The sequence below is a fragment of the Doryrhamphus excisus genome, chromosome 1 (assembly GCF_030265055.1).
Source record: "Doryrhamphus excisus isolate RoL2022-K1 chromosome 1, RoL_Dexc_1.0, whole genome shotgun sequence".
Taxonomy (NCBI): Eukaryota; Metazoa; Chordata; class Actinopteri; order Syngnathiformes; family Syngnathidae; genus Doryrhamphus; species Doryrhamphus excisus.
In genome coordinates this window covers 11,749,961-11,776,428 of record NC_080466.1, presented here as the reverse complement: position 1 = coordinate 11,776,428, position 26,468 = coordinate 11,749,961, and the positions used below count along the sequence as shown (strand labels likewise).

The following is a 26,468-nucleotide window of genomic DNA, read 5'->3' as shown; positions in this document are numbered from 1 at the left end:
AAGAACCGTTCAAGTTCTCAACTATTTTGACTAAAGATCGAGAAGACTGAATACAGATTCACCAAAAAACATATTACACACAGGGCGTATAGTAACAGAGTTTCCACTGCATGCACTTTGGCAAATTTGCCATGTGACCACTTCAGTGACCATCCTAGGCTATTCTTTCTTTCACTGAAGGCTACAAACAATCATACCATGTTTGTATATTTACAACGCCCTTCTTTCCCCCTCAAATTGAAATTAAACATACAAAACACAGAATGTTAAATACAGTATATTGAGTACAGTATATTCAACAATGAAGCAGCTAGTAGCCCTTTGTTTTTAACTACAACATGATGACATCAGCTCACTATTCCATAATGAATTCTATTACGTCCCCCCGAGGGCTGATTGACTTCCTGCTTCTGTAGTGGACGAGTGGGTGGACCTACCCCCTGCTGAGCTGCAGTACGCTGCAGAGCACAGACCACCACTGAGAACTGGATCCGAGCTTCCGCTGCCCAGGGCGCTTGGAGTGTGCGGTGAGGAGGAGGGTGAACTGGGGTTCGACACGGCCCGTGGATCACCAACATGAGTGGAGCCTACGGCAGATAAAAATTAGAATTATCCACATCGTACTAAAAATGTCCTGTTCTTGGTATAAGAAAATGGCTTGCAGGGTACACACATAAAACTGTGTTGGAAGAATATGATGCAATACAAAAGGGAGGCCTTGGCAGCTCCAGTGGGGGAATTGATCTTTAGCTTCTCCTGTCAATGTGCCAAGTGTCCTTGTGCATGACATTGAACCTTAAGTCATCCTTTGACAGATCATGACAGGTCCACCCCCACGCATGTGTCAATGAATGAAGCAACCAGAGACCAGTGAAGCATGGCAGCCTTTAACAATTCTGAGCCTTAAAAAATATAACAATGCATTTAAGATTATAATAAAATGACTGCCGGGAGAAAATATTATTTCTATTTATTATGAGACAGTTAATTCATACTAGCATAACCTCATGTTAATTCCCTAGTCATTGTTTCACCTTCCATCTGATTACTTGACCCTAAACACTCAAGGTCTTGTAGCATGCAAGCTTTACTCGTAGACCCCATTTCTCTTCATGTACCAAAGTCATTTTGTCCATCTCCCTGTTAATCCCCTGGTAGGCAGGCTCGTTCCACCCAGCGCAGCTGAGGGAGGATCTGCTGTGACCCTCCATGATCCCGCCTGCTAAGCACTAGATTAAAGTGACCCATGTGAACAGCTGTGAAAGGCTTCCCTGCGTCTACAGCATTGCCTTTCTCCACAGCTATCCGTCTATTCCAACAATCCATCCAGCTTTAGCACTATAAGAACATTTGCAGTACATTTACGTTCTTTGAAGCATGGGAGCTATGCGACAATTTAGTAGGGTGGGGTTTGGCATGAGGAGTGTCCAGAATGTCTGGGCTGAAGTTCAAGGGTGCCACGATGGGTTTCACACACAGTTGGTCAGAAGTTTATCAGCACTCCTCGTGAGCATGTATGCAGGGCTCTACATTAAAAACCAAAATGACTTGCCCATAGGGAATCCTTAAGGTGAGAACTACTTGCCCGAACTTGCCCCATGTAAAATGAAAAGACTGCCATAATGATATCATGTAATTTTTTGTGGCATCACATGAGAATCTCAAATAAATAAAATAATGAAATAAATAATACTTTACACATGGTAGTCGTAGTAAGCAGTGATATTTCTAAGTTGTGCACCACAATGAAACATTATTGAATAGACACATTTGTGTACTAGTAAAGTGTTTTTAATCCAGAAAAAAAGCTCAATGGTCAAACAATAATTTGTGAAGCAAAGGTGAGAAAAATACACAGAGAAATGAAACCGCTAGGTTTTGTAGCTTGTGCAAAATCAGCACTTGGTATTGGATCTAATGGGTGGTGTTTCATTGTGACCACTTCAAATTGTCACAGCAATGTGATTCACTCACCTGTGCCATCATTTGATTTGCTGCCGCTAATAAAATACTTGTTTAGGAGGCACTGGTTCATCACTTTTTGCTGTTTCCTTCAGAATTAGACGATGTTGGCAGCGCCGCCATGACGGATGTTTTCGTAGTCAAACGATCGCTGATTGGTTGATCGCGAACAACGGGCGTGGGTAAAACGCGGACTGTGGATTACGGACCGCGGTCTAAATAAACGATTCTGATTGGTCCATTTCAAGATTTGCAAGGATTGCTTTGCAAATTACCACCGGAATTACTCAGTCCGTGTTTTACCAACACCCAACAAGAACCGCTTTAAAAAAAAAACTCTTGGCAGTATGGCATTCCAAAGTGCACTTGCCCGACGGGAATATCGCTGATTGGATTTACTTGCCCGAATTTTGTTTTAACTTGCCCCGGGCCATCGGTACATCGTTATTGTCGAGCCCTGGTATGTCATACTCATTTTGGACCCTTAATGATTTATTTGAACCTCTACTTACATCAACTATTAAAAAAAACAACCGCAAGATTTGTATTTGTAGTATTTTTTATTATAAATTACTTTTATTATTTTTCTTTAATTTGCAATCATAATTGTACTAGTACATATCCTCGGCGTAGCCAGGCAAGGCACATAATACTGATGCTCTTTGCAGGTTTGAATATTCGTGCAGGTCTCTTGTGATTTTCAAACGTAGCTAGCACATAGTCAGCACGTATGTCGGGATGTAAGGCCCGCTTTATTGAAAATCTATTGTGCATCCCTATTAAAAACAATATGAACACACTACAGACTGTGTTGGTAAGCTCCGTCGCTCATCTATGATGTCATCAGCTGTTGACTGTGTTTTTCTTTGCTAACTAATTTTTTTGCAAAATAACCCACCATGGGACCAAGAAAGTTCCAGCATGTTGATAAAGAAGGTCAGAAACAGTATTGAATTCAATAAATAACTCATAGCAAAATATGAAGATGATTGCCGTATGACTACCCCTTCCCCTCCTCCCGCTGCGGTCATTGCGGTCTTTTCCAACAAGAGTTTCCAATTAAGGTAAAAGAGATGGAAAATGTTCTATTTAATTTCGGATTCGTATGTATTGTGCATTGCTTTCTGCATGTAAAACAAATTATTGAATTTGATTGACATTATTAGTCAATTAGTCATTATTAGTTTTTCTATTTTTGACGGACCGTTTGGAATGGATTCATACCCAAAACCAAGGTCCCGCTGTACTCTGTTTCAGCATGAGCTAGTATAAAGATGTTTTTCACATTTCACATCAGCATCATGAATAACCTTTATTCCATTGCCGCCTGGCATGTCAGATGTGAATCGTTTTTTTAAAGAAATCCAACAAGGAGACACACACACAAAGCACAATGCGGACCCTAGGGTGTGTTCCCACCGCATACTTTGTGCAATTGCAACATAGAATTTGTCCTCATATGAGATAACTTCTCACTTCAAAACAAATACTGCTGCTGTCACAACTAAAATGAAAGAATGATGTATCGATTGCATCAACAAAGTTGATATCATGAACCCTCCGGGCTTCCCTGGCTACGCCGGTGTGTGTTTCAGTGTTTCTCATCCAATAGGAAGGTTCATGACTTTGCCTGAAGTGAGAAGTCTTTGTGATTAATGCTTAATTTTGCCCTGCTGAGGTTCAGAAACCCACAGAGGGAACCATTCATCCCTCATTCTGTCTTTAACTCACATATTGAAATATTGATTGCTCTCCTGTCAACACAAAGCAATAAATTCTAATCTGGATCTGTTCCATAAATGAAATTCCCTGGAATGTAAAGATGATTACACGTTGTGAGCTGATAAGGGGATGTTATATATATGATTATTATTTTTTTTGTTGTCATGCCAGGTTTTCTGGCATCAGTAAAGGACTGAAACACACACAAGAGAAAACAGGCATGTTACCTTTGGTAGCTGCTAAGCCAAAATGTCAGCAAACGTTATGCTATCTGTCGGTTACAATGTGAATGGGCTTTGGTGGAAAACAAAATAAAGTGGGATTAGATTAGCAACTAAAGTACATGGGTACTGGATCTCTAATTTGGCATTTCCTGACTGCAGTTTGTATTGATATTGCAGTCATAGTTACATGACTGCATGTGGGTCAAGCTAACAAAGGACAATGTTAGCTACGGGTGAATATTGGTCAAGCTAACAAAAGACAATGTTAGCTAGGGGTGAATATTTTAAGCTCATGACACATCATGCAGGGGATTTTTAGGACCGCTTAAGTGCAGGTTCCAGCCTCTTAAGTCTTAAGTCTTGGCTCCCAATCAGGATACAGATCTATTTAGGTCTATATGTGGAGTTTGCATGTTAGGCTAAACGGCGACTACATTTCCAGAAATGTGAATGACAGTGTGTATGGTTTTCTGTCTACACCGGGGTCGCCAACCATTACTATCAAAAGAGCCATTGTCTGGAGGCACAAAACATAACAGCTTATAAACGTTTACTTTTATATGAAAACTTTTCATCTTTCTCCGTTTTTCAAGCGACGCCAACTTGTGGGGTTGTGGTAGTACATTTTGGGACAATGGATTGACAGCCTGCTCCTCTTAGCTCACTGGCTAACTATCAATCAGTGGACTTACCTTGTCGTCGGTTTGAGCCCGGCATGTGGATGGCCGCTGTTACTTGGAAACAAATTACGACTTTTCAGAAAATGGGTGCTTGTTTGAAAATGTTTCTCGCCACATGTCAAGCATAAAGGTAAGCTCAACAAAGTAGGCTGGCAAACACCGGCTTATCTTCCTGTTCTCGCATTCATCCAGTCAATCACCTTTCAGAACTCAACCATGATGCATTCACAGTCTTGCAAAAAGTTGGGATTTTTAACCCTTTTGAAAAATCATGTGTTACAAAAAAATATTTCAGCATTGTGAAGAAAACCACAACAAGAAGTATGACGAGCCAGTTGCGGATCCAGAGCTGCGGGTAGCCGACCCCTGGTCTATGCTAAATGGTGGCCATTCCACGGTGTTCTAGATGGTAAGCTAAATGGTATACTTTAAATTTACTCCATCTGAAAAAAACGCCCATCATCGGTCGACGGTGGTAAATGTGTAAACAAATTTGTTGGACTACCACATATTGAAAGCAGCACCTGAAGGCTCACCATGTTCATTGGACACAAGTCCTGTTACTTGACTTGTGATCAACCTTGTGATCTTGTTCAAATGAGCAGCTGGCTAGCTTCAGGCTAAAGTTAGCTTTATTGCTAATGTCCATTCATTAGCTTATGGGTGTGACTCTGTTGTGTAGAACAATTTTTGACAAGCAATTATACCAGCCACATTGTGCTGTTCACTAAGGATCGACCCATACATCAGCCGGCCGATATATCGGGCCGATATTTGCGTTCTTTACTTGAATCGGTATCGGCCGATACATGCGTTTGCCGATATATTTTTCCGCCACAGACAGGCATCCGCCGGGCAGCTTTGTGTTGCCGGAGGACCCTGCAACACACGCAGTCGCGGCACCCTGCCGCCACATCATAACAAGTGCATGTTTTCAACTTTTAATTAGCCTCTAACAGTTAGGCTTAATTGAAATATTGCCACCTGCTTTGAAATAGTTAACACGAATGCCAAGTAAAAGAAAAAGTTAGCTTTTTACACCATACACAGCCCATCACTTTCACTGGGTGACTGCTAGGCATAACAGTTTAAGTCATGGTGTGACAACAAGAAATCCCAAAAACATCACATACCAACGCAACAGACGAATAAAAGCACTCTCACTAGTTGAGCAGACCAAGAATGAACAACTATGCAACTTTAACTACAAACTGACAAACTATTTACATCGACGGTCCTGCAAAGCACGCTGGGAACCAGGAAGTGCTCCCAGCGACGCTACAATATAGTTTAGTTTGTGGGTCGGAAAACCAGGAATGCTGCTGAATGCTTCATCTTTAAAAGTGCCTACCGTTGGAATTAGGGAGCTGTTGATGTAGTTGGAGGCTAATATGTACAGCTGTTACCAACACCGCTTTAATGGCAACGTTGTCAATTCAGTCCCACGAGTTTCATTCAGCGAACGACGGGCTGAGGTTAAATGCGTGTCGTATTATGTGTGTGCACTCTCTCCGAGCACGCACGCACACACACAGAAGAAATTGGAGCAGCCATGTCTGCTTATGAGAGGTCTTTAGCGTGCACAACACGAACTTTAATGATGAGAGAAATGTTTTATATATCGTACTAAATTGTGTCAGTGTGATGTGTTTGTGTGTGGAGGGGGGTGGGGGGATGTGTCTCACTGCGGAGGAGCAGTCATCACATCGATGCTAGATAAAACTTAAACTACGACAGAAATGATTTGCACATGGTTGAATATTTATTCCTTTTAAAGTTTAATGCCGTTTAAATGTGTGTTTAAGAAAGCTGAATCCTACTGTGTTTAGTGTTTACATTTCAATAAATATTTGTTTAAACTGGAGACCTGTAATATTTGTTAGCATTGTAATTTGTTCATATAAATTGAGGGAGCAAAAGCAGTATCGGCCACAAATATTGGCCCAAGCAAAATCGGCCATCGGCTAAGGGTGATGGAAAAAAAATCGGCATATCGGTCGATCCCTACTGCAATTTTGCGCAGAAACAAGTCCCTGACCTTGTGATGGATGCTTTTTTACATCACATAATTCGACCATTTGAGTCCCCCCCATATGTACTGTACTTCATGTAAAGCCATGGACACAGTTTGTTTTTTTCCACATTCATGAGCTCCCCGGCAATGTAGCTTAAGTTACCACCAGACCCATATAGTATGCTTGCTGTGCTCCAGTGTCACACACACATTCAGGAGTGACAACTAGTTTCCAAACGCATAATCTAGGTATATTATTCAGAGTTTTTAAAAGCCAACCAAATGAACTGGTTGCCAAAAGGAACACTGCCTTCCTACCGACAGGAGCTCTTTACAACTTTGCTTGCTCACTTCTTGTTTCTTTATCTGTGGTAAAGCATCTACTTTTATTCCCAACTCTATAAATGTCTGCTTCTCTTCCAGATATTTTTTTGTCATTGCTGCTGGTCAGAGGGTTTGTCTCAATAGGTATACTGTCACATTTTGCACTAAATCAATTTCAAGCCCGGGGAGTAAATGAATGAAGCACGAGTTGAGAGCTTTCAACTGTGGTGAGCATGCATGAAGATCAATATTCTGATAGGTCTATTCTGAACCTGGGGCATGCCACGGTCTTATGGGAATGTTTTTTCCCAACACAGATTACTATTTGAAAGGGACATTTCTTGCAAGTTGAAGCATGAAGTCAAAGAATAAAAGCGCTTCTAACTCCAGACCCAAGCTAAGCTAATAAAGCCCAATCTATGGCTTCTAAAAAAACATTTTCATTGAACTGAACCACAAGGTTGAGTCAAATGTGATACCATGAGGCCCCTACTTACCCAGAATTCTCAGCTGAGTTACAGCACCATGAAGACCAAAGAACATCCAGAGTGGCCGCGAGTTGTCCACACACACTTGCATGCCGACATTGGTGCCATTGTGGCTTAGGATGACCTCCCCTTCTTGGTTGACCAAGAATCCAAGGATGTCACTGCTTTGTAGAGGCGTGGGCACGCGGCATACTGCCCAAAACTCCTTCCTGTCTACGAGAGCCTCAGGATTGTATGGCAGGTCACTGGGGCGCAGAACGGCCGGGTCACAGGATGTCACACCATAAGACAGGGAACCTGAGCGGGCTGGACTGGACTTGGTGACTTTGATAAACACACACTCTCCAGTTCGTAGGGGACGGTTTGTAAACACCAGAGTGCGCTCCTCACGTGAATGCTCTGATCTTGCCACCGTCTGCTTGTCTAACGTCTTAATGTGGGCGCCACGCAGCTGGTGGAAATGGAGATCACTCTCCAGGGCGGCTGGTAAAAGAGAGGACTGCTGTGAGTTGAGGGAGTTCTGGGGGATGGGACAGGTAGAGGAGGCCGAGGCCAGGTGAAGCGTGTGGCGGTGAGAGTGATTGTGGGAGGGGCCACCATCTTCTTGCTGAAGATTGAGGTCACACAGGCTAACGGAGAGCCGGGAGTCGTCTGTCTCGCGCCGCAGGGAAGAGGAACGCACTGTCGTAAAAGAGCGTGGGCGTAGGCATTCAGGAGGGACAATCTCGCTGTCTGGAAAAGAACAGGGAGAGAAGCAATTAGATACATGTATTAAGTAGAATGTTTTCCTAGTTAGAGAATTTAAAACATGTTTACCATCTTCTGAGTATGTTTTTTTAATCTTATTTTTGAGCCCTTGAAACTGGAAAAAACACCCATTATAATATACATGAAATACATACTAAATAAGACATAATATTGACTCTCACATTGTTCTTTTTGTAAAATTTACGGTTTATGTAAAGTACTTCCTTCGGTGGCTATTGTCTTAATGTAACATCTGTAAAATTCTAATACATATCACATCTATACATATCACAAAATGCTTAATTTAGGAAAACATATGTAAAATTAGCTTAAACGTGCATATTTCTGAGTGACAGGCCATGTTACGATGACCTTTGTAGCTATCTACAGACTGCAGATGAAACTTGCACAGAAATTGTGTTAAAAAAAATATACACATAGGGACATTTTACTTCGTGGATTTATGTTCAACAAAGTTGGAGGAAAGTACGGTGGCTGAGAAAGCCCAACATAATTCAAGAACGAGCGCACACATACAAAGACCACAACAGAAATGCAAACTTGACATAACAAGCCATAACTGAAAAGCTTCAAAAAGGTACAGTAAATATAGGGCAGTGGATTCACAATGGACCGGTCTGAAACATGCTGATGAAATAACATGATGAAAGTATTCGTCCAAGTCCGGCCCCAAAAAATGCAAAGGAACTTCATTTCGGAGACTGTCTCTGCCATCCAAACAGTTCACACAGTTCCAGTGGGGTTCCTATGATGTAAAAGGGACTTAAGGTGCGGCTTTCATGTGATCCAGCAGGGGCTGGATTGGTGGGTGGGTGTAGGTCAACACCTGATTCTGCCCTTTAATGAATTATGATGACAAACTGATGAGTTCCTTAAATAATCTCAGATGGTGGGTAGAGCTTTTTTTATTATTTTATTTTATTTTTTCAGCTTCTGGTCTGAGCCTTTTTGATTCGAACAATTAACCACCTGGCCTGCTAATCCATTGCAAGCGTGACTTACAAGGGCCGAAGGTGGTGGAGGGAGAAATGCAGCATGTTCATGTTGGCAAAAAGAGTCTTTGGCTCATGCAGTAAATGTTTTTCATTCGGGAATGGCCAGCTAATGGAGTGCATGGGGAGGAGAAGAGAGAGAGGTTGGCTTTGGGGATCTGCTATCCAGAGCAGACGAAACGTGCCAGGAGTGTGAGCCAGGGTTGGAGTGGGCTGGGAGTGGGGATTTACTCTCACTCAGTCACACACACACACAAGCTCTCTAACAGGGCTTATCATTATCCAAAGTCTTGGAAGGTTATTCCCTTGTGTCATCAAAGGTGAAAAGAAGGGAGAGAATGGAGAAGATACAACATACAGAAGATAATGGAGGTTTGAAAGGCTATAGCGGGGTGTACAACAGGTGAGTGCAAATCAAATGGAAATGGTCTGGATGCTATCAGCTAAGAAATATGGGTAAGATGGATCTGAATAAAATCTGGCTATGAACTAAGTTATGGGGAGCCAACACAAGAGTCACAGATCCCGGCATTTAAGATCAATAAACTCCAAGTTTACATGCACACATGCGTTCCCTGCTAGAGTATAGTCATATCAATAGGCGTTACTCCAACATGTGGAACCAACAATATAACAGACAATGAAGTCGAATTTTTGGACACATTAGCATTCAAAGGTGACTTCGCGACACTTGCTGGTTTGGCTGCAGGACCCACCAGCACCCGTCAATGACAAACGGTGACCCAAATTCAGAAATTTTTCAGCTCAAACTTCTTGCGGGCCTGTTTGCATGCATTACATCTCATCTTCTTCCTGCTCAGGAACAATAAATGTCCACAAATATCCAGAAATTATTTGAAGAAAAAGTGTATGTCAAGTTTTTAGTACATGGTATATCTGAAAAGTTGAATCAAAACAACTGGACTCGGAAAGGTGAAACCTCTTCAAGAAAATAAAGCTAAACCAATTCTTCTGATTCAGCTCTTGAGACAAAAAATGCAATTGAAGAACATTTCACCTTTTTTTCTTGTTAACTCAGTAGGCACGTTTAAGAATACAGTAATAGGAGTGCCATTTTTTCTGCAGACCACTCCTCTGCACGAGCTAATAGATAGCACTGGGCATGAAGTGGCAAACCTCATACTGTACCTGTGAGACACTGTGGGCGGAATTCCCAGATGCAACACAACGTGAGCTGCAGCGTTGAGACACTTGTCTCTTCATAGCACGCTGTCCTCCAGCAGATATCTAGTTTTCTAGCTCTGTGTCGGACGGACAGCACATTAAGTTCAAAATGATGCCGAGTCACCATCTTGTGGTGACGTAGCAAGAAAATAGCACAGACATATGGCATATTCGTTATTTTTATTGATTTTTTTGGCCATGTCGGCGGCTCACAAGTTGAAAATCACCGGTCTATTCCAAAAGCCTTGTTTAAACCCACAGATACACACGTGCTGCTACACATCTTCTAAGGGATCCATGTGTTTCATGGGATAGTCAAGTCACATCTCCTAAGGTTCCAACGCATTTGCTCCAGAGATGAGGACAGGTATGGAGCAACAGTGACTTTTCACTATATTACACTGCATTTAAATTCTTAAAAGATGGTGCAGTATCTGGTGACCAATGAAATATGTACGTTTAAAGGTTAAATCAAAAGCAGCAGCTGTATTGCAAATCCTCAGTCATGTTTTGGGTAATTTAATTTCTTCCTTCAGTGTAGCAGAATATCGTTTGTCGCACAGTTTGAACACAGTGCTTTTTTAAATGCATGTACAGTAATCCCTCTTTTATCACAGTTGATTGGTTCCTGGCTTAACAAGTTGTATTTCTTTTTCATGAATTGAATATTTACTCAGTTATATGGCATAGAAAACCTGTAAATACCGTATTTTGCAGACTATAAGTCACACTTTTTTTTCATAGGTTGGTTGTTCCTGCGACTTATACTCCAGAGCGACTTATAAATGTAAAAAGTGTTTATGTTACATCAACACTGGACACCTTTTCTGTTCATGTTTATTTTTCATTTCGCTGAATAACCATTGTGTTGGCATATCTTACACCTATTCAGCCTGTTCTCTATTCTTTTATTAATGTTAGAACTTTAGACGTTAGAACTGCCCAAGAGGACATAATGTCTGTTTTGGTCAAGTATTTTGTAAAATAAATTACCCGCAAAAATACAATTTATACTCCAGTGCGATTTATGTGTGTTTTTCTAATCTAATCTAATCATGCATTTTTTTGCATGGTGCATATGTATATGTGTGTGTATGTATATACGCATATATACATATATACACATATATGTTTGTATATATGTATATACACATATATATATATACATACACATATATAAATACATATATACATTTTTTAACCATTATTAGAGCAATTGACACATGAAATACTGTAATAACACCATACCAACCGATACAGTCACCTTATATTTGCAATGCAATGTACAGTCGGAACTTATGACATTGCGGTTTGAATATCGCGCCCTCACTTTATCAGAGATTAAAAAAAATATTTAAGTCATTCATGACCAAAGACGTACTTATTTGTTTTTCTAAACCCAAACCACCCACACGACAACATATTTATGCATCTTTAATGTTTTTTTTTCACAAAAGGCAAAAAGAGACGATGATGCAAGTCCAAACAAGAGATGATGATGATGCAACTCCAAACTAATGTATTTCACTTCTGAGCAATTTTAAGCCATAAAAACGAACACAAGGTGGCAGAAGTGCATTTGATGAGAGCTTGGCAGAGATCAATTGGCTGGTGAAAAGACAGACAGGAAAGAGGAAGTGAGAGAGCGTGGAGGAGTGTAGTGTGTCGAAGGTTACGCATGGTAGGGAAATTTTACTGCATGCACACACACAGGCACATACCTGTGCACACATGTGGTTCGGTTTCAAATGTGAAAACTGTAAATAGTTCATGGTGTTACATTTTTAAATAAATTATTTTGATGTAAAGTATTGATGTAATTTAATGTAATCTTTTGTGTTGTTTCTGTTGATGTTTAGATATTTGAGCAGAAATATTTGTGTCCAAGTGAAAATTATGGTTGAAATGTATCTTTCCAGAAAAACCTTTTTTCCCATTTTCTAGTTGGGAACTGACATTTTCCTGAAACTTAACTATGTTCTGCTGCTGATTACTAAAGAATGGAAAAAGGTAAAAACAAACTTTTTTCTGATGAGTCATTACAAATGACTGAATTTGTAGTATCGTACCGACTGACTCATCATTCAACTGTAAGCTGAAAAGGTGAAAGGTGAAAGCAGGGGCAGTAGAAGAGGGGGGCAGTTACAGTGGTCTTTGTCCTAGATGCTTGGGATGTGCTCTATTCTTTGGCAAAGGTCCAGACTTCATTCCCTCATCAGGGTAGAAGGCTTTGAACGAACGGGTGGCTGTTGGACAGACTCCAAGATGACACATGGCCATGACAAAGAGCAGGGTAAAATGCCCGGTAAGTCACAAAAGCCCTGTCCCATAGGTCATCGGCAGAATTCAGCATGTGCCATTGTTCTTTGCCAATACGAATGCCAGGACCACCGTGATAATAACCATCATATGGGACTTTGAGCCTTTGTTTTATTTTTGTATGCACACACGAAGGAGGGCAAACAAACAGGAGTCACCACCATTCACATTTACACCACCACACTTTAAAGCGCTCACTGATGGGTTGCTAATACCAGACCTGCCAACCTTGATCAAAGTTATGAGTACTCTACCCCCTCAAAATGTAAGGATTGCATTGTGGGAGTGGAATTGATGCCTGGCAACAGTAGATCTGAAATAGGAAGAGAAACAAGAGCCTTATTATACCTCGACCCAGTACGGATTTTGCATTAAAAGTATCAGTAGCATGTGACAACCAAGTCAAATCATTCATTCATTTTCTACCGCTTTTTCCTCATGAGGGTCGCGGGAGGTGCTGGAGCCTATCCCAGTTGTCTTTGGGCGAGAGGCGGGGTACACCCTGGACTGGTGGCCAGCCAATCACAGGGCACATATAGACAAACAACCAGTCACACTCACATTCATACCTATGGACAATTTGGAGTCGCCAATTAACCTAGCATGTTTTTGGAATGTGGGAGGAAACCGGAGTACCCGGAGAAAACCCACGCATGCACGGGGAGAACATGCAAACTCCACACAGAGATGGCCAAGGGTGGAATTGAACCCTGGTCTCCTAGCTGTGAGGTCTGCGCGTTAACCAAGTCAAATAACTTTGGTTAATTTCCCCAAAACTTATTTGCGACAGATGTCACCTATCGGATCGCCCTCTGCTTTCAATGTGAATATCAACATCGCAAAAGGAGTAAATTATGATATCCTCAAATCACTGGCTTTTTATGAAAACTATTTTCACACCATTTCTTCATCATTTCGCGCTATGCAGTATATAGCCAGAGATTTGTCTTTTCTTTCCCTGTACTATGGCTGAAAATTTGTTGACTGATCTATGCACCTTCTTGCTTTTCATTGAAAGGCAGACAAAAAAAACACTGTGGCGCTTATTTGGATAGATAGGCCAAGTTTATAGAAATGTAATACTACATTTTTGGGTTACTTGACTAACAACCATCAATATAGCAACACTAAATCAGCTTTTAAACATTTCCACATGGATAACTTTTAAGAATTGTTAATAACTAGGAGACTGTGTGCAATCAAGTTAAACGCAAATGCCAGTCAAGTTCACAATCAAACCATCGCTGACCAAAAGTGTCTCTCGTTGCTGACAATGTGTTGCCACATTATTTCAAGTTACTAAAAGACAGCCTAGTCCAGTGAAAGCCAGTCACCAAAACTATTAGACCAGGAGTGCTTCAAGTATCATTTGTTTCAAAATTTCAAGCCATCTTCTAAAGTGTACTTTGCTGTACTTTTAAGTTTCATTTTGACAACCACACACATCTTAAAATTGGCGTTTGCTGCGTTCCATTACTTGATTACTGTGACACATTCAGGATATTTACTATTGTTACGTTCCGTGGGTGGTCTTCACAAAAGGAAGCATTCATAGCAACAAACAAAAAACTCAGTGGTTCACTCAGGTGACGTTCCGAGCTACGTTCCCAGGAAGTGACGAGCTAGAGTATAAATGTTGACGACATGATTCTTTCTACATGTGCCTCTGATTAACTGTCAGCCAGTCAAGGACGTAGTCCACATTTCATCCAAAGTCACTGAGGATAGTCTCCGTTTGACCAGGATAAGCGGTACATATTTGGACGTGAACAAAAAACATTTACAAAGTATGCCATGCAGATCTGATTACAATATATTCTTTCTTCTCATCACTCTGGTTTCTAAGTCAATCACCGGAGATGCCTGCACAAAATGAGCAATGGGGTCCTGTTGTCAACTTAAAGTCAATGTGTACTGCTAACTAAATCCGTTATCTGAAAAGCATAGCCAAGACTCACCATGTTTTTGCCAGCTCAATTACCGATGATTTCTATGAACTAAATTTATAGATTGGTTTTCTGAGGCGGCATCCAGATGGACCAAACTGTTTTCCTTGGGTTAGTATGGTGAAAGGTGCCAGAGGGCCCAAAGCTTTGCAATCAGGCTTGATTATCCTGTCCTTTAGGCACATCTTAAGGAGGGCCAGTGTTGATTACTAAAGTGACTGCTGCTTCATAACAGCTGGGATTACTCAGTTACTCAGCTGCTTTTCCAATTTCAAGTCAAGTCCTGTTGTGTGCATATCTCTGATATGTGTTGTCAGAGCATATGAGACAGCAAACCTGAGAACCAGGACATAAGTCTATATTGTAAACACATGTTCTGCCATTTCTTGTTGTATGTAAAATATTATGGACAGCTTCACTCCAGCCTGATTTCTAGGAAAATCTTGACAAATGTTACAGTTTTAAGGTTCAGTCGTCACCTGATACCCAGGCCTGTGACAGGAGATGTCATCATTAATGTCATCATTTCCTATTCCTATTCAGACAATACGCCATAGCTCAAGTTATTGCAAAAGAAAAATTGCAGACCCCCACTAGGGCTGGAATGAGCATCCCTTTGCTACGTCCAATGAGCTGATATCCCTGCGGAAGTATGGAGATGGAGAGGCTGTATAGCGGGAGTGAATGCCGAAAGACGGTATAAAAGGTCTTCAAAGACAGCATCAACCATGTTCACCGTCTGTCGTCATGGGGAATGTGGTGAGGTGGAAGCGCTAACGGCGCAAACCCGGCTGCAGAGACTACCGTGAGTGCAGCACGACTGCACTGAAGATTGAACAGTATATTTAACTTTTCCATATTTATTTTAAAAAAGAATATACAATTTTATTTCAGTGGCTATTTTTCTATACTATTGTTTACATTTTAATAAAACTTTGCACACATACAGTATTTGGATTTGACTTTTAGTTTATAGAAAAATATCGATATATGTCATAATATCGATATTCTACTAAATGTATCCGGGATGTGAGTTTTGGTCTATACCGCCCAGCGCTAACCCCTACCCTGACCTCCAGCAGGGTCCTTGGACCCCTGTTTGAGAATCCCTGCTGTACATCAGTATGCTTAGACATACGCTTATACATAAATGACACCTGTAAGGTTTAAAGTTAATAGTTAACTGCATTTTGTTCTGAAGATAACTTTTGGGCGCTAATGAAAACAGTCAAGGTGGTTTGAGCAAGTATGTGCTCAGTACATAATAGAAACAAATGAGCAGAATAAATCAAGTGGACATTGTAAGATTTCAACTCATCAGCCGCACCAGAGAAAGTATTTATCAGAAGTTGAATATTTGCTCCATGAGGTAGTGGTGATTAAGAAAACGACAGCAAAACCCATTGTTCAGTCTGGACTATCACTTATCATGTGGACAAAAACAACATACAGAATAAATAGGCAACTGTTTGGTTACCGACGTCAACAGTGATAAAGTTGTGTTTATAGCCTGTTTCAGGTTCCTTTAATAAGACAAATACTTCTATTTGTACACTCTCAAGGAGATTAAATACATCTCAATATATCAGATAATTTCAGCAGCCTTTAAAAAAAATCTCATCAAGAAATCTATCTAAACCACAGAGGCAAGCTCTGACAAGGACACACTCGGACGCTGTGTAGGGCAAAAAGAAAAATACTACAGAAAGTAATGATTCTGACATCTCATCTCTCAAGTCAATTAATCTGTAATATAAGATACTTTTAATTCTGTCAATAAGCCTACGCCCCAGATAACGTGTTTTTTGGTTAATGTCAAAAATTTCCTGCGAAATGTTGACTCAGTTATGTGTACATTTTTGTGGTGAGCATAAAATATGCATAGATATGATGAATGAAAGGGCTAAATGAAGACGTGACTGCTGCCAAAGACATGATGACATGACAATGAGACCAATACGGACAGCACCTTTGTGTTTTGTCATGAGTTATTTCTTGGAATTTGAAAATGAGCCAGTTGCTGTAATATCAAAACTGCCTTATGGTATTTATGTATTATACCCTAAAATGATTGAGGAAGGCACAACCCAAAGGTCAGTTTCTCTAGAGAGCTTATTTGTCAAAGTCAAACATAAAAAAATGCAGGTTATTTATATTGGGTAAATAATTTGCTGATTTATCTGTGATAAAAGTCAAAGAGTTAAACAAGTGACAATAAACCAAACAAAACATGGGCATGTCTATAATGACAGCAACAGCAAGGCCTCAGATGTAAAAACTCTTCAGATGTAAAATCCCCAGGGCTTATCAGCAGATGTGGGAGGTTCATGGAACGTTGAACATAAAAAGGATGCACAGCGCAGACAAAAAAATTGGCCAGTGTCAAAAAGTGCACGTCTGAGTACTGTATTTCCCTACCATCCATCGGCACTGTTCCACCATGATGAAAACACCAGGTTTGTGGGGGTAGATGCCTTTAGTAGTTAGATGTAGATGTTTCAATTAACTTCATATTGACATGCTTGCCGAGGCTCGAAAGGTCGAGAGGCGGGATACACCCTTGACTGGTGGCCAGTTAATCACAAGAAACAAAAAAACGTTCACACTCACATTCATACCAGAAATCAGGAGAAAAACCATGCACATACGGGCAGTATTAATTATATACATTTTTAGTTGACTATGGATAAATAGCAAATCAGATTTGACTATGAAAATCCTTCTAATCTACAAACTAGACTAGATATGCCAAGAAAACACTCATACTGCAAACACAAAACATCCCACCAATAAGTTTCAATCAACTCCCTGCAAAGATGGCCCCTACAGTATAGGAGTTGTTAGCTGGGGCTAATTTTAAACAACAGCAGTAAGACTACAGACTCTCCGGGGGGAAAAATCGTGTAGTTTCCGTCACAACAAAGTGTGGCTCATACCATACTGTGCTATGCTTTGTTGGTATGTTGGCTAAGGCCCAACTATCCTGATAATGCACAACAGTTTGTCCCTCCCCTTGCTGCTTTTGAGTGCTTTTGTGGGAGGGGGGGGCAGATATCGGTCATAAATAGAGTGCATTTGTTCAGTGGAAGTGGTTATTGCTTCATGGAAGGCTTTACTGTACATTGCGAGATTGGAGGTGGAGGGGCACGTATGTGCAAATAAATATATGTGGAGGGCTGATCTGGGTAACATACTTAAAAGAATAAAAGAGGATAGACATACGTTGTAGTTGGGAGACACCCAACCAAAAAAAAGGAAATCACCATGATGAAAAATGAAGTAAACATATGGATACTGTCCAAGAACTTCTAGAACAGTGATTCTCAACTGGTGGGTCATGACCTAAAGTGAGTCAAGAACCCTTTGTCAGTGGGATGCAGGTCTTGCCTGAGCAAAAAAATAATGTGAAAATAATGTTACACTGCTACAAGGTGCGTGTCTGTTTCTGGGCAACTTCGTCAAGCTTGAGCAGGAGGGGTAGGCCATCAAATGCTGACTGAAAACAGGAGAGCTGCAGATATCTGTGAGAGAAGAGCGCCTCATAAGGAGAGAGAAAGCATCCTAGCCCTGCAGCTTACGCTGTGTTGCGTGAAGGGGGGGTGGCTCCTCCCACAGTGAAGACCTCCAGGTACGACGGGAAAGCGGACTGAGACATTTGAACCCCAGTTCAAATTGACACAAGCAGTGGGTTGGTATACAGAAGAAATAGTCCCACTGTTACTATTAAACCTACCTACTTAGTTAATCCGAAAAAAAGTTTAGAAAGTTGAAATCTTTTTGAACTTCACTTTGAGTGAAAAACCAGTTTAAACCCACAGATAAACCAGCTAAGAACCAGTGTTCTAGAATGCATGCTTCTTCAACCAGCTTACCTAACAGCTGCACTGCCCGGGTCAGACCGTAAACATCAATTAGAGCCCAGAGGGGATCAGCTGTTCGGACTCCACTGAAGAACAGCATGGGGCTGGATTCGTTTATGCGGTAGAAAACACGGCCCTTCTTGTCGACCCAAAAGGTGATAACATTGCCCTCGTTTGCAAACTCTTCGGGAAGAGCCTTTGCCCAGAAGCCACTTTGGGACACCAGATCCGGACAGGCATACTTTGGCAGGTTGTCTGGGTTTATCCTGCAGGGATCTTTGGAGGTGAAGCCCAGACGCAGAGCCCCGCTCCAACAACATTGCTTTTTAGTAATCTAGGGAAAAGAAAAACAGGTTTGTTTATTTTATAAAGACAAAGTCAATAAAGTGTACTTGTGTTACCTTGAGGCGGACTTGCTCGTACAGAGCTATAGGTCTGTTGCTGAAAGTGATGGCATTGCAGAAACTACCCTGTCTCTTGACGGTCTTCTGGGCGAGGTCCATGACAATTTGAGAACCCTTAGCATTCGGATGGAAAAGAAGTGGGCTGACTGGAAGGGGAGCACCAACACTGCCACACTGGATAGGCAGGCATCTCTTGGGTTTGTGGTGGCAGCGATGGGAGGTGGATGGAAAAGGGCCACCAAGGGAGTCTGGACACAAAGACAAATTCACATTGTTTATATTGTCTTAATTGCATGCAGTCATCACTGGGGATGGCAGTAGAACAATCTGGTAACCATAAAAAAGTGTAATAATCAGGGATGTCCGATAATATCGGCTGAAAATATTATACCATCCGATAATGGCAGAAAAATATAGTTACATATCGGTACATATGTCATTTGTATGTCACCCAGCTCCATACAACAACAAGCTGCCCTTGGCGAATAATTATTTCTAAGTTTTGCCTTTGGATTGTGAACATGCAATTTGCCTTGGATCCCTTAAAAGGTGCTTACAAATAAAACACATTATCATTATTATTTTCTGACTAATAATGGACCACAGTCAACCACAAAACATGTTTGAATGTTGAAAAACGACGATAGAGTGAGAGCGATGTTCGCAATGTAGCAACGGACGACTGCATTCTGTATCGCGTATCATTGCTGCCCAATTAACCGCAGTAATTGATGGACGACTGTACTGCATTAGTCAGTGTATGTGCAACCTAGAAAAAGTTATCACCATTATTTGTATTTTGTTTCCATCATTTAAAGTCATAGATACACCTTTGCCATTTTTTCTGAATGAGAAATCTTGACACCCCTCCTGAACATACTGATCACACAACGTACTGAAATAGTAATATTTGTTTGTCACCGACTCGTACCTTTAGTGCCTACCCTTGCCTACAAAAGTAATGGATCTGAGAACAGGTTATGGAAATGAAGAAATGGCTGATTTGCATCTACAAATCTGAATCTGTAAATGCTCTGAAATTAATTATGATGTAGGAATGTAAAGGTAAACCTTAACAGATCCTACAAACGTTGTGTGTGCAGAAAATTAGGTCAGCTGCAGCAGATGTCAAATGTGGTCCGTTGACCATCAGATCGCTTGGTGATCTCTGGGTATCTTTGTTTCCAAATTTCTCATTCTGACTGTGTTTACCTCGTAAAGACCCCTACATTATTTCATTCTGCAAGCGTCTCCACTAAAAGCATTGATGTGGCCTTTTGTCTTAGGCAGAGCCACAGGAGAGCAGCTGGTGCACATGGTCCAAGGCAAATTGAGCTGAATGCATTACCGAGTTCTAAAGAGGCGCAGCTGCTATGTGTGAATTCATGTTCCTTAGCAACCCCTTGTATCTAGAGGTCTTGATCAGCACCGAATTATACAGGAATAAGATCAGGTCAGAACATGTGCCGTTAATTTGCCAGGACATGACAAAAATGAAAACTAATTGCATACATGTTCAAACATCGGCAAATTTACAACATGCATGTGTATTCCTTTCGGAGTCACAGGTTACTTTTGGTAGTGACTTTGGTAGTTGAAGTACAGTAGATCCCTGCTATTCATGGGGGTTACAATCCATGACCATCAACAAGTGGGGGAAAAAAAGGTGTAACAACATCTATTTTTATCTGTCTATTTTAAAGCTTTGCATTATATTCAAATTTCTCTGTTCAGCTGCCATTATTCACATGGGACACATCCATGTTTAAGACCAAAATATGTGTCACACACTTATTAAACACATTTAAAGTGTCTTTCACCTGTACAGCGCTTTTCCACCTGTGAGGTACTCAATATGCTGTGACACTGTTAGCATGTTTACCTACTGATGACGCAGCATCAGGAGCAACTGGGGGTTCAGTATCTTGCCCAAGGATACCTCGACATGATCACAGGAGGACGGAGGATCAAACCCCCAACTGCATCTCTCAGAAAACGACTATGGTTCAAGGACCAGCAAATAAAGTGCGAAATTTTTAAATATATCCACACTTGAGGGCCTCAAATCATTGAATAAAAAAATATTCACTGAATTACAAAATCAATATCCTATATTAACTATAACTTACAAGGCTTCTGTATACAACCGTGAAACAATGCAGATGAGTGCTACAGTAACATTTTGAACAGTAACATGGGTGCATTAGCTTGAGTGTTATTGACAAAGGTGTGCAGTCATTACACACCAGCCATCTGCTAAAGTGTGTACCGTTCAAACAGGACTTTAAATGCAGAAGAAACTATTCAAATATTTGCTCATTTCTGGAAGCAAGATTACTTCCTGGTTGGGAAAAAGGCTATTGCTGCTGTACAACAATTCCAGAAGTAATCACTTTACACAACAATCTGTAAAGGAACATCATGATTACAACACAAAAACATAACCAGAGTAAAACGCTTCTTCTATAATTTCTTAATTGGATACTGAGGTGAAAACACATCACTTACAAATGCTTCAAAAGCTTTACAAAAAACAGCATAAAAAACAACATTGCACTGTCCAGATGACGTAAGGCAAGATGCCACTTTAGATAAGATGCTTCAACTACTCAGACAATGTGGTTTGATGTATATGTAGGGCTCTTTGCAGCGCAGTTCACAGGGGATTACCTTACCTGCTTTTACTAATCTCCAAAGATCTTTACGTGTGTTTGTACTGTACTGGCATATGCTCCAAGGCGGCAGGCCAAGTCTATGAAACCTAATAGTATAATACAAAGCTCATTGAGAGGGGAGGCAACGTCTCTGACGCAGGTTCCAACTATCGGACAGATGTCCCAAAGTCATTATACTCATCTCTTTTTTTACAGTAAGCAGTGTTTCACCAAATTCTTAGGAAGCATAATGACAGGTACAGTACATTGTTTCAGTATTAACATAACAATGAATGACCCTATGGTTTGACAAAATGACTCATCTAGTCTAAGAGTTGGATCAAGTAGTAATCAACACTACTTCTAAATGAACCAACATAAAGCTCTTTGAATTTTGGCCACAGTTCACCACTGTATGTGCATTTGGATGATGCTAATCAAGGTTCCACTGTATTTCGTGAAGACATTTTACTGGTAGTCAATCCAGTAGTTTTCCGGTTGCAATCATCTTTCAGGATTTTGTCTCTGACAAAACACACAATTTTCATCATATACTGTATGTAGAAAGACGAGTAAGATGAATCACATATGTATACTCTATTTACCAGCAACGTTAATCATTTTTATACATACTGTGGCTACCTGCATATTTGCGAAAAATTATTTTTCGGTGGGATTTTTCTTTTTGGCAGAAAACCTCTTTCATTTACCTAAAGTTACCGTATTTTCTGGACTATAAGTTGCTCTGGAGTATAAGTCGCACAGGGTCAAACATGCATAATTTAGTAGAAAAAAACATTTTTTGTGGCTAATTTATTTTACAAACTACATGACCAACAGACATTACGTCATCTTGGAAGTCAAGTTCTAACGTTAATAAAAGAATAGAGAACAGGCTGAATAGGTGTTATTTATGCTAACACATGGTTATTCAGCTACACAAAAAATAAACATGAACAGAAAAAGTGTTTATGTAACATAACAAACAGTTTTAAGTACAGTAACGGTTTTGTTTTTTTCATAGCAGTAATAGTAGCCTCCGCTTTACGCCAGTCCCGAACAAGTTTCTCACTTACTCCAAACTTTGCCTCTGCTGCTCCATTACTGTTTTCAGTCTGCAAAATATGATTTTCTTTTGGGGGGCATTTGTGTTCTGTCTCAGTTGTCTTTGCAAGCTAACGTCTACTGTTTAAATATAGAATTCTTAATGAGTAGGCGATATCGGTGTGAAAGTCTAGAGTGCCCTCTTGTGGCTGTCATATGATATATGTTATTTCATTTGTAATTCGCTCTGGAGTATAAGTCGCAGGAACAGCCAACCTATGAAAAAAAGTGTGATTTTAGTCCGGAAAATACAGTAATAATAATTTCATTATATGATAATAAATAATTGAAGATCAGCATATTATCACATACTACAGTATTAATTGGCCCTGTACCCTAGAAACCGCCCATGAATGATACGGGAAAAGGCCGAAATGATACTGTGTCAAAGCCCAGGGCAGTGATACTGATAAAATATAGAGTTTAACCGTGTCCAGTATCAGCCCCCGTAGCTGTCCACTCAGAGTGCGCTGCTCTGGTATCGTGCCCGTGAAACAACCAATCAGAGAACAGCGCACGAGTGCTTAGTGCCTAGTGCTTCTCCAGTCACCAAAAAACCCAAACTTGATTAATGGAACTTTAATTGTCAGACACTGATAAGATAAGACTGCTAATAAAATATTATTGTTGAAATATTTTTGCAATTATTGTGTTTACACTGTTTAGATATAATACATGCAATAAACTGAAGATTTTCTGGAAACAAAATGGTCTTTTGATTAAACAGTACGTGATAATAAGCTCATGATTAAATAGTATGTGATAATAAGATCATCACATGGTTTGTCTGGTATCAGGCCATGTATCATGCCCCCAATTGTCAGTATCAGCCCGAGACCGAAGGCTGATTTCATTTGCTAAAGTGGAGAGGGTCATCAACTCAAACCACTATCTCACTCATAGTATAATCAACACAAACACAAGCCATGCTGGGAAGCCAAACATGGCAGATTGTACTTCCTGCTGGTGGTGCCATATGATTTTGGTCCCAAAAGCTACATCTGCTTAATGTTGACTGAAACAAAGAGACGGAGATGAAAGTTTGTGTGTTTGCATACTTCCATAATCGCCACTGTCCTTTTACTTTGCAACAACAATAATCCGAGGCTCGTCTCATGACATTTATTGCTATATTTCACTCAAGGAAGTGACTTGACTTGGTTGGTCCCTTAACTCGGCGAACCAAGCTGTTTTCCAAAGACACCAGACGCTCCATCAAATCGGCCTCAGCAGCCTCAGACGTTGGCCCACATTCAGTCAATTGGGAGCACAGAATTGCAGCTCCCACACACGCGCAGACACAGTTATGTAACAGACTCAGCAGAAACACTTTGCATGTGTTCTGGTACCTCACACCTGAGAAGCACCTGCAGGGGTGCAACTTTGGAAAGCAAAATCAGTCATATAACAAACACCAGGGTTTTCTTGCCATCTCTAAAGTGCATCATTTCCCCCCCAACCCCAAATTTATTCCTTAAAATATATACATACAACATCAGTGGCATCACCAGATAAAAGCACATGCCCCATATTAGGCACGAAAACGTGTGGTCACTTTAACGACAGCTTGTCATATAAAGCCTTTTCAATGCCGGAAGGTGTGATTGTTCACGAATGACTCCAATTGATGTTTGACTATGCTACTATCTTTGTGTACACATTGTAGATCTTCCAAAATCTGCACCTATTCCAACTGTATTCCAACTTCCTTGGATGTCTGTTTTAATTTCGTCCACCCACGGTCCATCTCCAGGCACGCCCACTCTGCTGTGTTTGGTCCCAAGGACTTCCAGACTACTGACGAACCCCACTTTCTAATTGTATAGGAGTTGGTATAGGAGTTGATAATAAATGAATGAAAAAAAATGGAAAAGTGGTTCAGATCAGTGGAATGGAATGGAGGGGAAGCAGGTTTGGCTACCTGCTTTGGTTGAGACAGATTTCTATAAGAAATATATTTAAATTGACATTTTATTTTGGTAATTTTTAATTTTAAATAAAACATATATTATTAAACACCTTGCCATGTATTGCTATTAATCTAAAACAGGCGTCAAATTATATTCTGGTTTGTGTCGTATGTATCACAATGTATCAAACAGCCGTATTTTAACACCAAAACGTCATTACTGTGCTCACAAATGAATTCAAATAGACTGAAAATCATAAACGTGTGTATTTAGTCAGTGGCTGAGGCAGCAGCTACAAATCTATAGGCATTACAAGTGTCCTCATTAAACAGCGCTACTGTCTAAAGTACCACATTTATCAATCCACACAAGTATCATAGTTGCACATTACTTACAGAAACATGGTCTCCACGGCAGAGGCGTATTGGAAAGTATTCCATAACAAAAAGCATTCAGTATGCTCTGTATCATTCAATTTGTGTGCCTAATTGCGTCACAAGTGCAACTCAATAAATTATTGCGGCCACTAGATGTCACCAAATGTCATCAAAAAACAACCACCACATTTTAACTTAAAGGCGGCGCATGTAAAATAATAAACTGTATGCATTTTATAAGTCGCACCTGTGTATAAGTTGTAGGACCAACCAAACAATGAAAAAATATTAAGATCAGCAATGGTCACATCAAAAGAGTTCAGTCTTTTGTGATACAACTCAATGATCAGAAGAATTACAAATATTTTAAGTACTGGGGACTTTTCTATTTGCTAGGGTTTACGCATCAATGCCCTCAAGCTACAAATTAATATTCAAGGAAAAGAATGAATGCACATAAGTCAAAATGCTGTAACAACTAAAGGACAGGTCATGAGCGGTCAAACAAACTTTCACAACAACAATGCGTTCGGTTGCAATGAGTCGCTCAGAAGCTCAGGCTTCTAGCTCACCGCGATGCTCATTTAGCAGTAATTTGCAGATGAGGGTTCAAGGTGCCAGGGCGCAGGGCTGGACTGCGATTCACATGGCCAAAATGAACATCAATCAACACCTGACCATACTTTTCAAAATTAGTTTGCATGCCCAAGATGTACATCAATGGATTGGTTTTCCACCACGTGATATCGGGGGAATCCCACGGGGCTTACAAGCCCTTTCAGCTGATAATTTTATCCTCCAAGTTTCCATTACCAACTGAAGAGTTGCCCAACATCCGTGACCCAGTTTCAACCACATCAAAGAGTAAATATCAAAACTCACATTTGAACATTTTATAAAACGCTTTGCACATATTTATGCAATTATGCGGTGTGTTCTAATGATGTGACCAGATGATGACGTCTTTTTGAATTTCATTTCCACCACAAAAGTAAAACTAATTAGCAAAAGAACCGTCATCATACCCATTTCGAATGTACTCTTTTGTGTGGCTATTTTTTTTCACAGAAGCTTCCTTTCTAGTCTGAAATAAATTGCTCACAAAATTATGTCATAACTCGCCTAACTTCCACAGAGCAGTTGCAATAGAGGTGCTTGACCTTAATCACAGTGAGGAGGAGCTATACCTTCATCCTCCTTCTAAGTCTGTCCTTCTTTAACTAATTGGATCAGTGTCAGGGCTGTAATTAGAACGATCAGGGGGTGTAAACTTACAGAAGCTGCAAACCAGGATTTGGCTTTATCTCGGCACAGTAAAATACAGTCGTGAAATGTTGGGACTACAGAGCAGGGCTAGAATAACATGTGGGTATCCCATTGCGACCATGAACACATCATAAAGACGAGCGTGAGCTGGGGGGTGTCAAATCATGCTCAATATATTGTTTTAGACCAACACATCGGCCTGTATTTGCCCTCTGTTCACTTCTGCATTGACATTAAAGCCAAAAAACCCTCATGTATACACGATTTAA

At 40.5% G+C, this 26,468-nt stretch overlaps 1 protein-coding gene across 1 annotated transcript in view; it reads right to left on the bottom strand.

Moving 5' to 3' along the window:
- The window catches only part of neurl1aa (neuralized E3 ubiquitin protein ligase 1Aa), a 34,138-nt gene that overhangs the window by 6,876 nt on the left and 794 nt on the right, over nucleotides 1–26,468 (bottom strand). The window contains exons 2-5 of the mRNA XM_058046598.1: nucleotides 18,886–19,136; nucleotides 18,497–18,818; nucleotides 7,424–8,146; nucleotides 438–587 (exon numbers count right to left, since the gene is read on the bottom strand). Of these exons, the coding sequence (XP_057902581.1) occupies nucleotides 438–587; nucleotides 7,424–8,146; nucleotides 18,497–18,818; nucleotides 18,886–19,136 (1,446 nt within the window). The remainder of the gene's footprint in view (nucleotides 1–437; nucleotides 588–7,423; nucleotides 8,147–18,496; nucleotides 18,819–18,885; nucleotides 19,137–26,468) is intronic.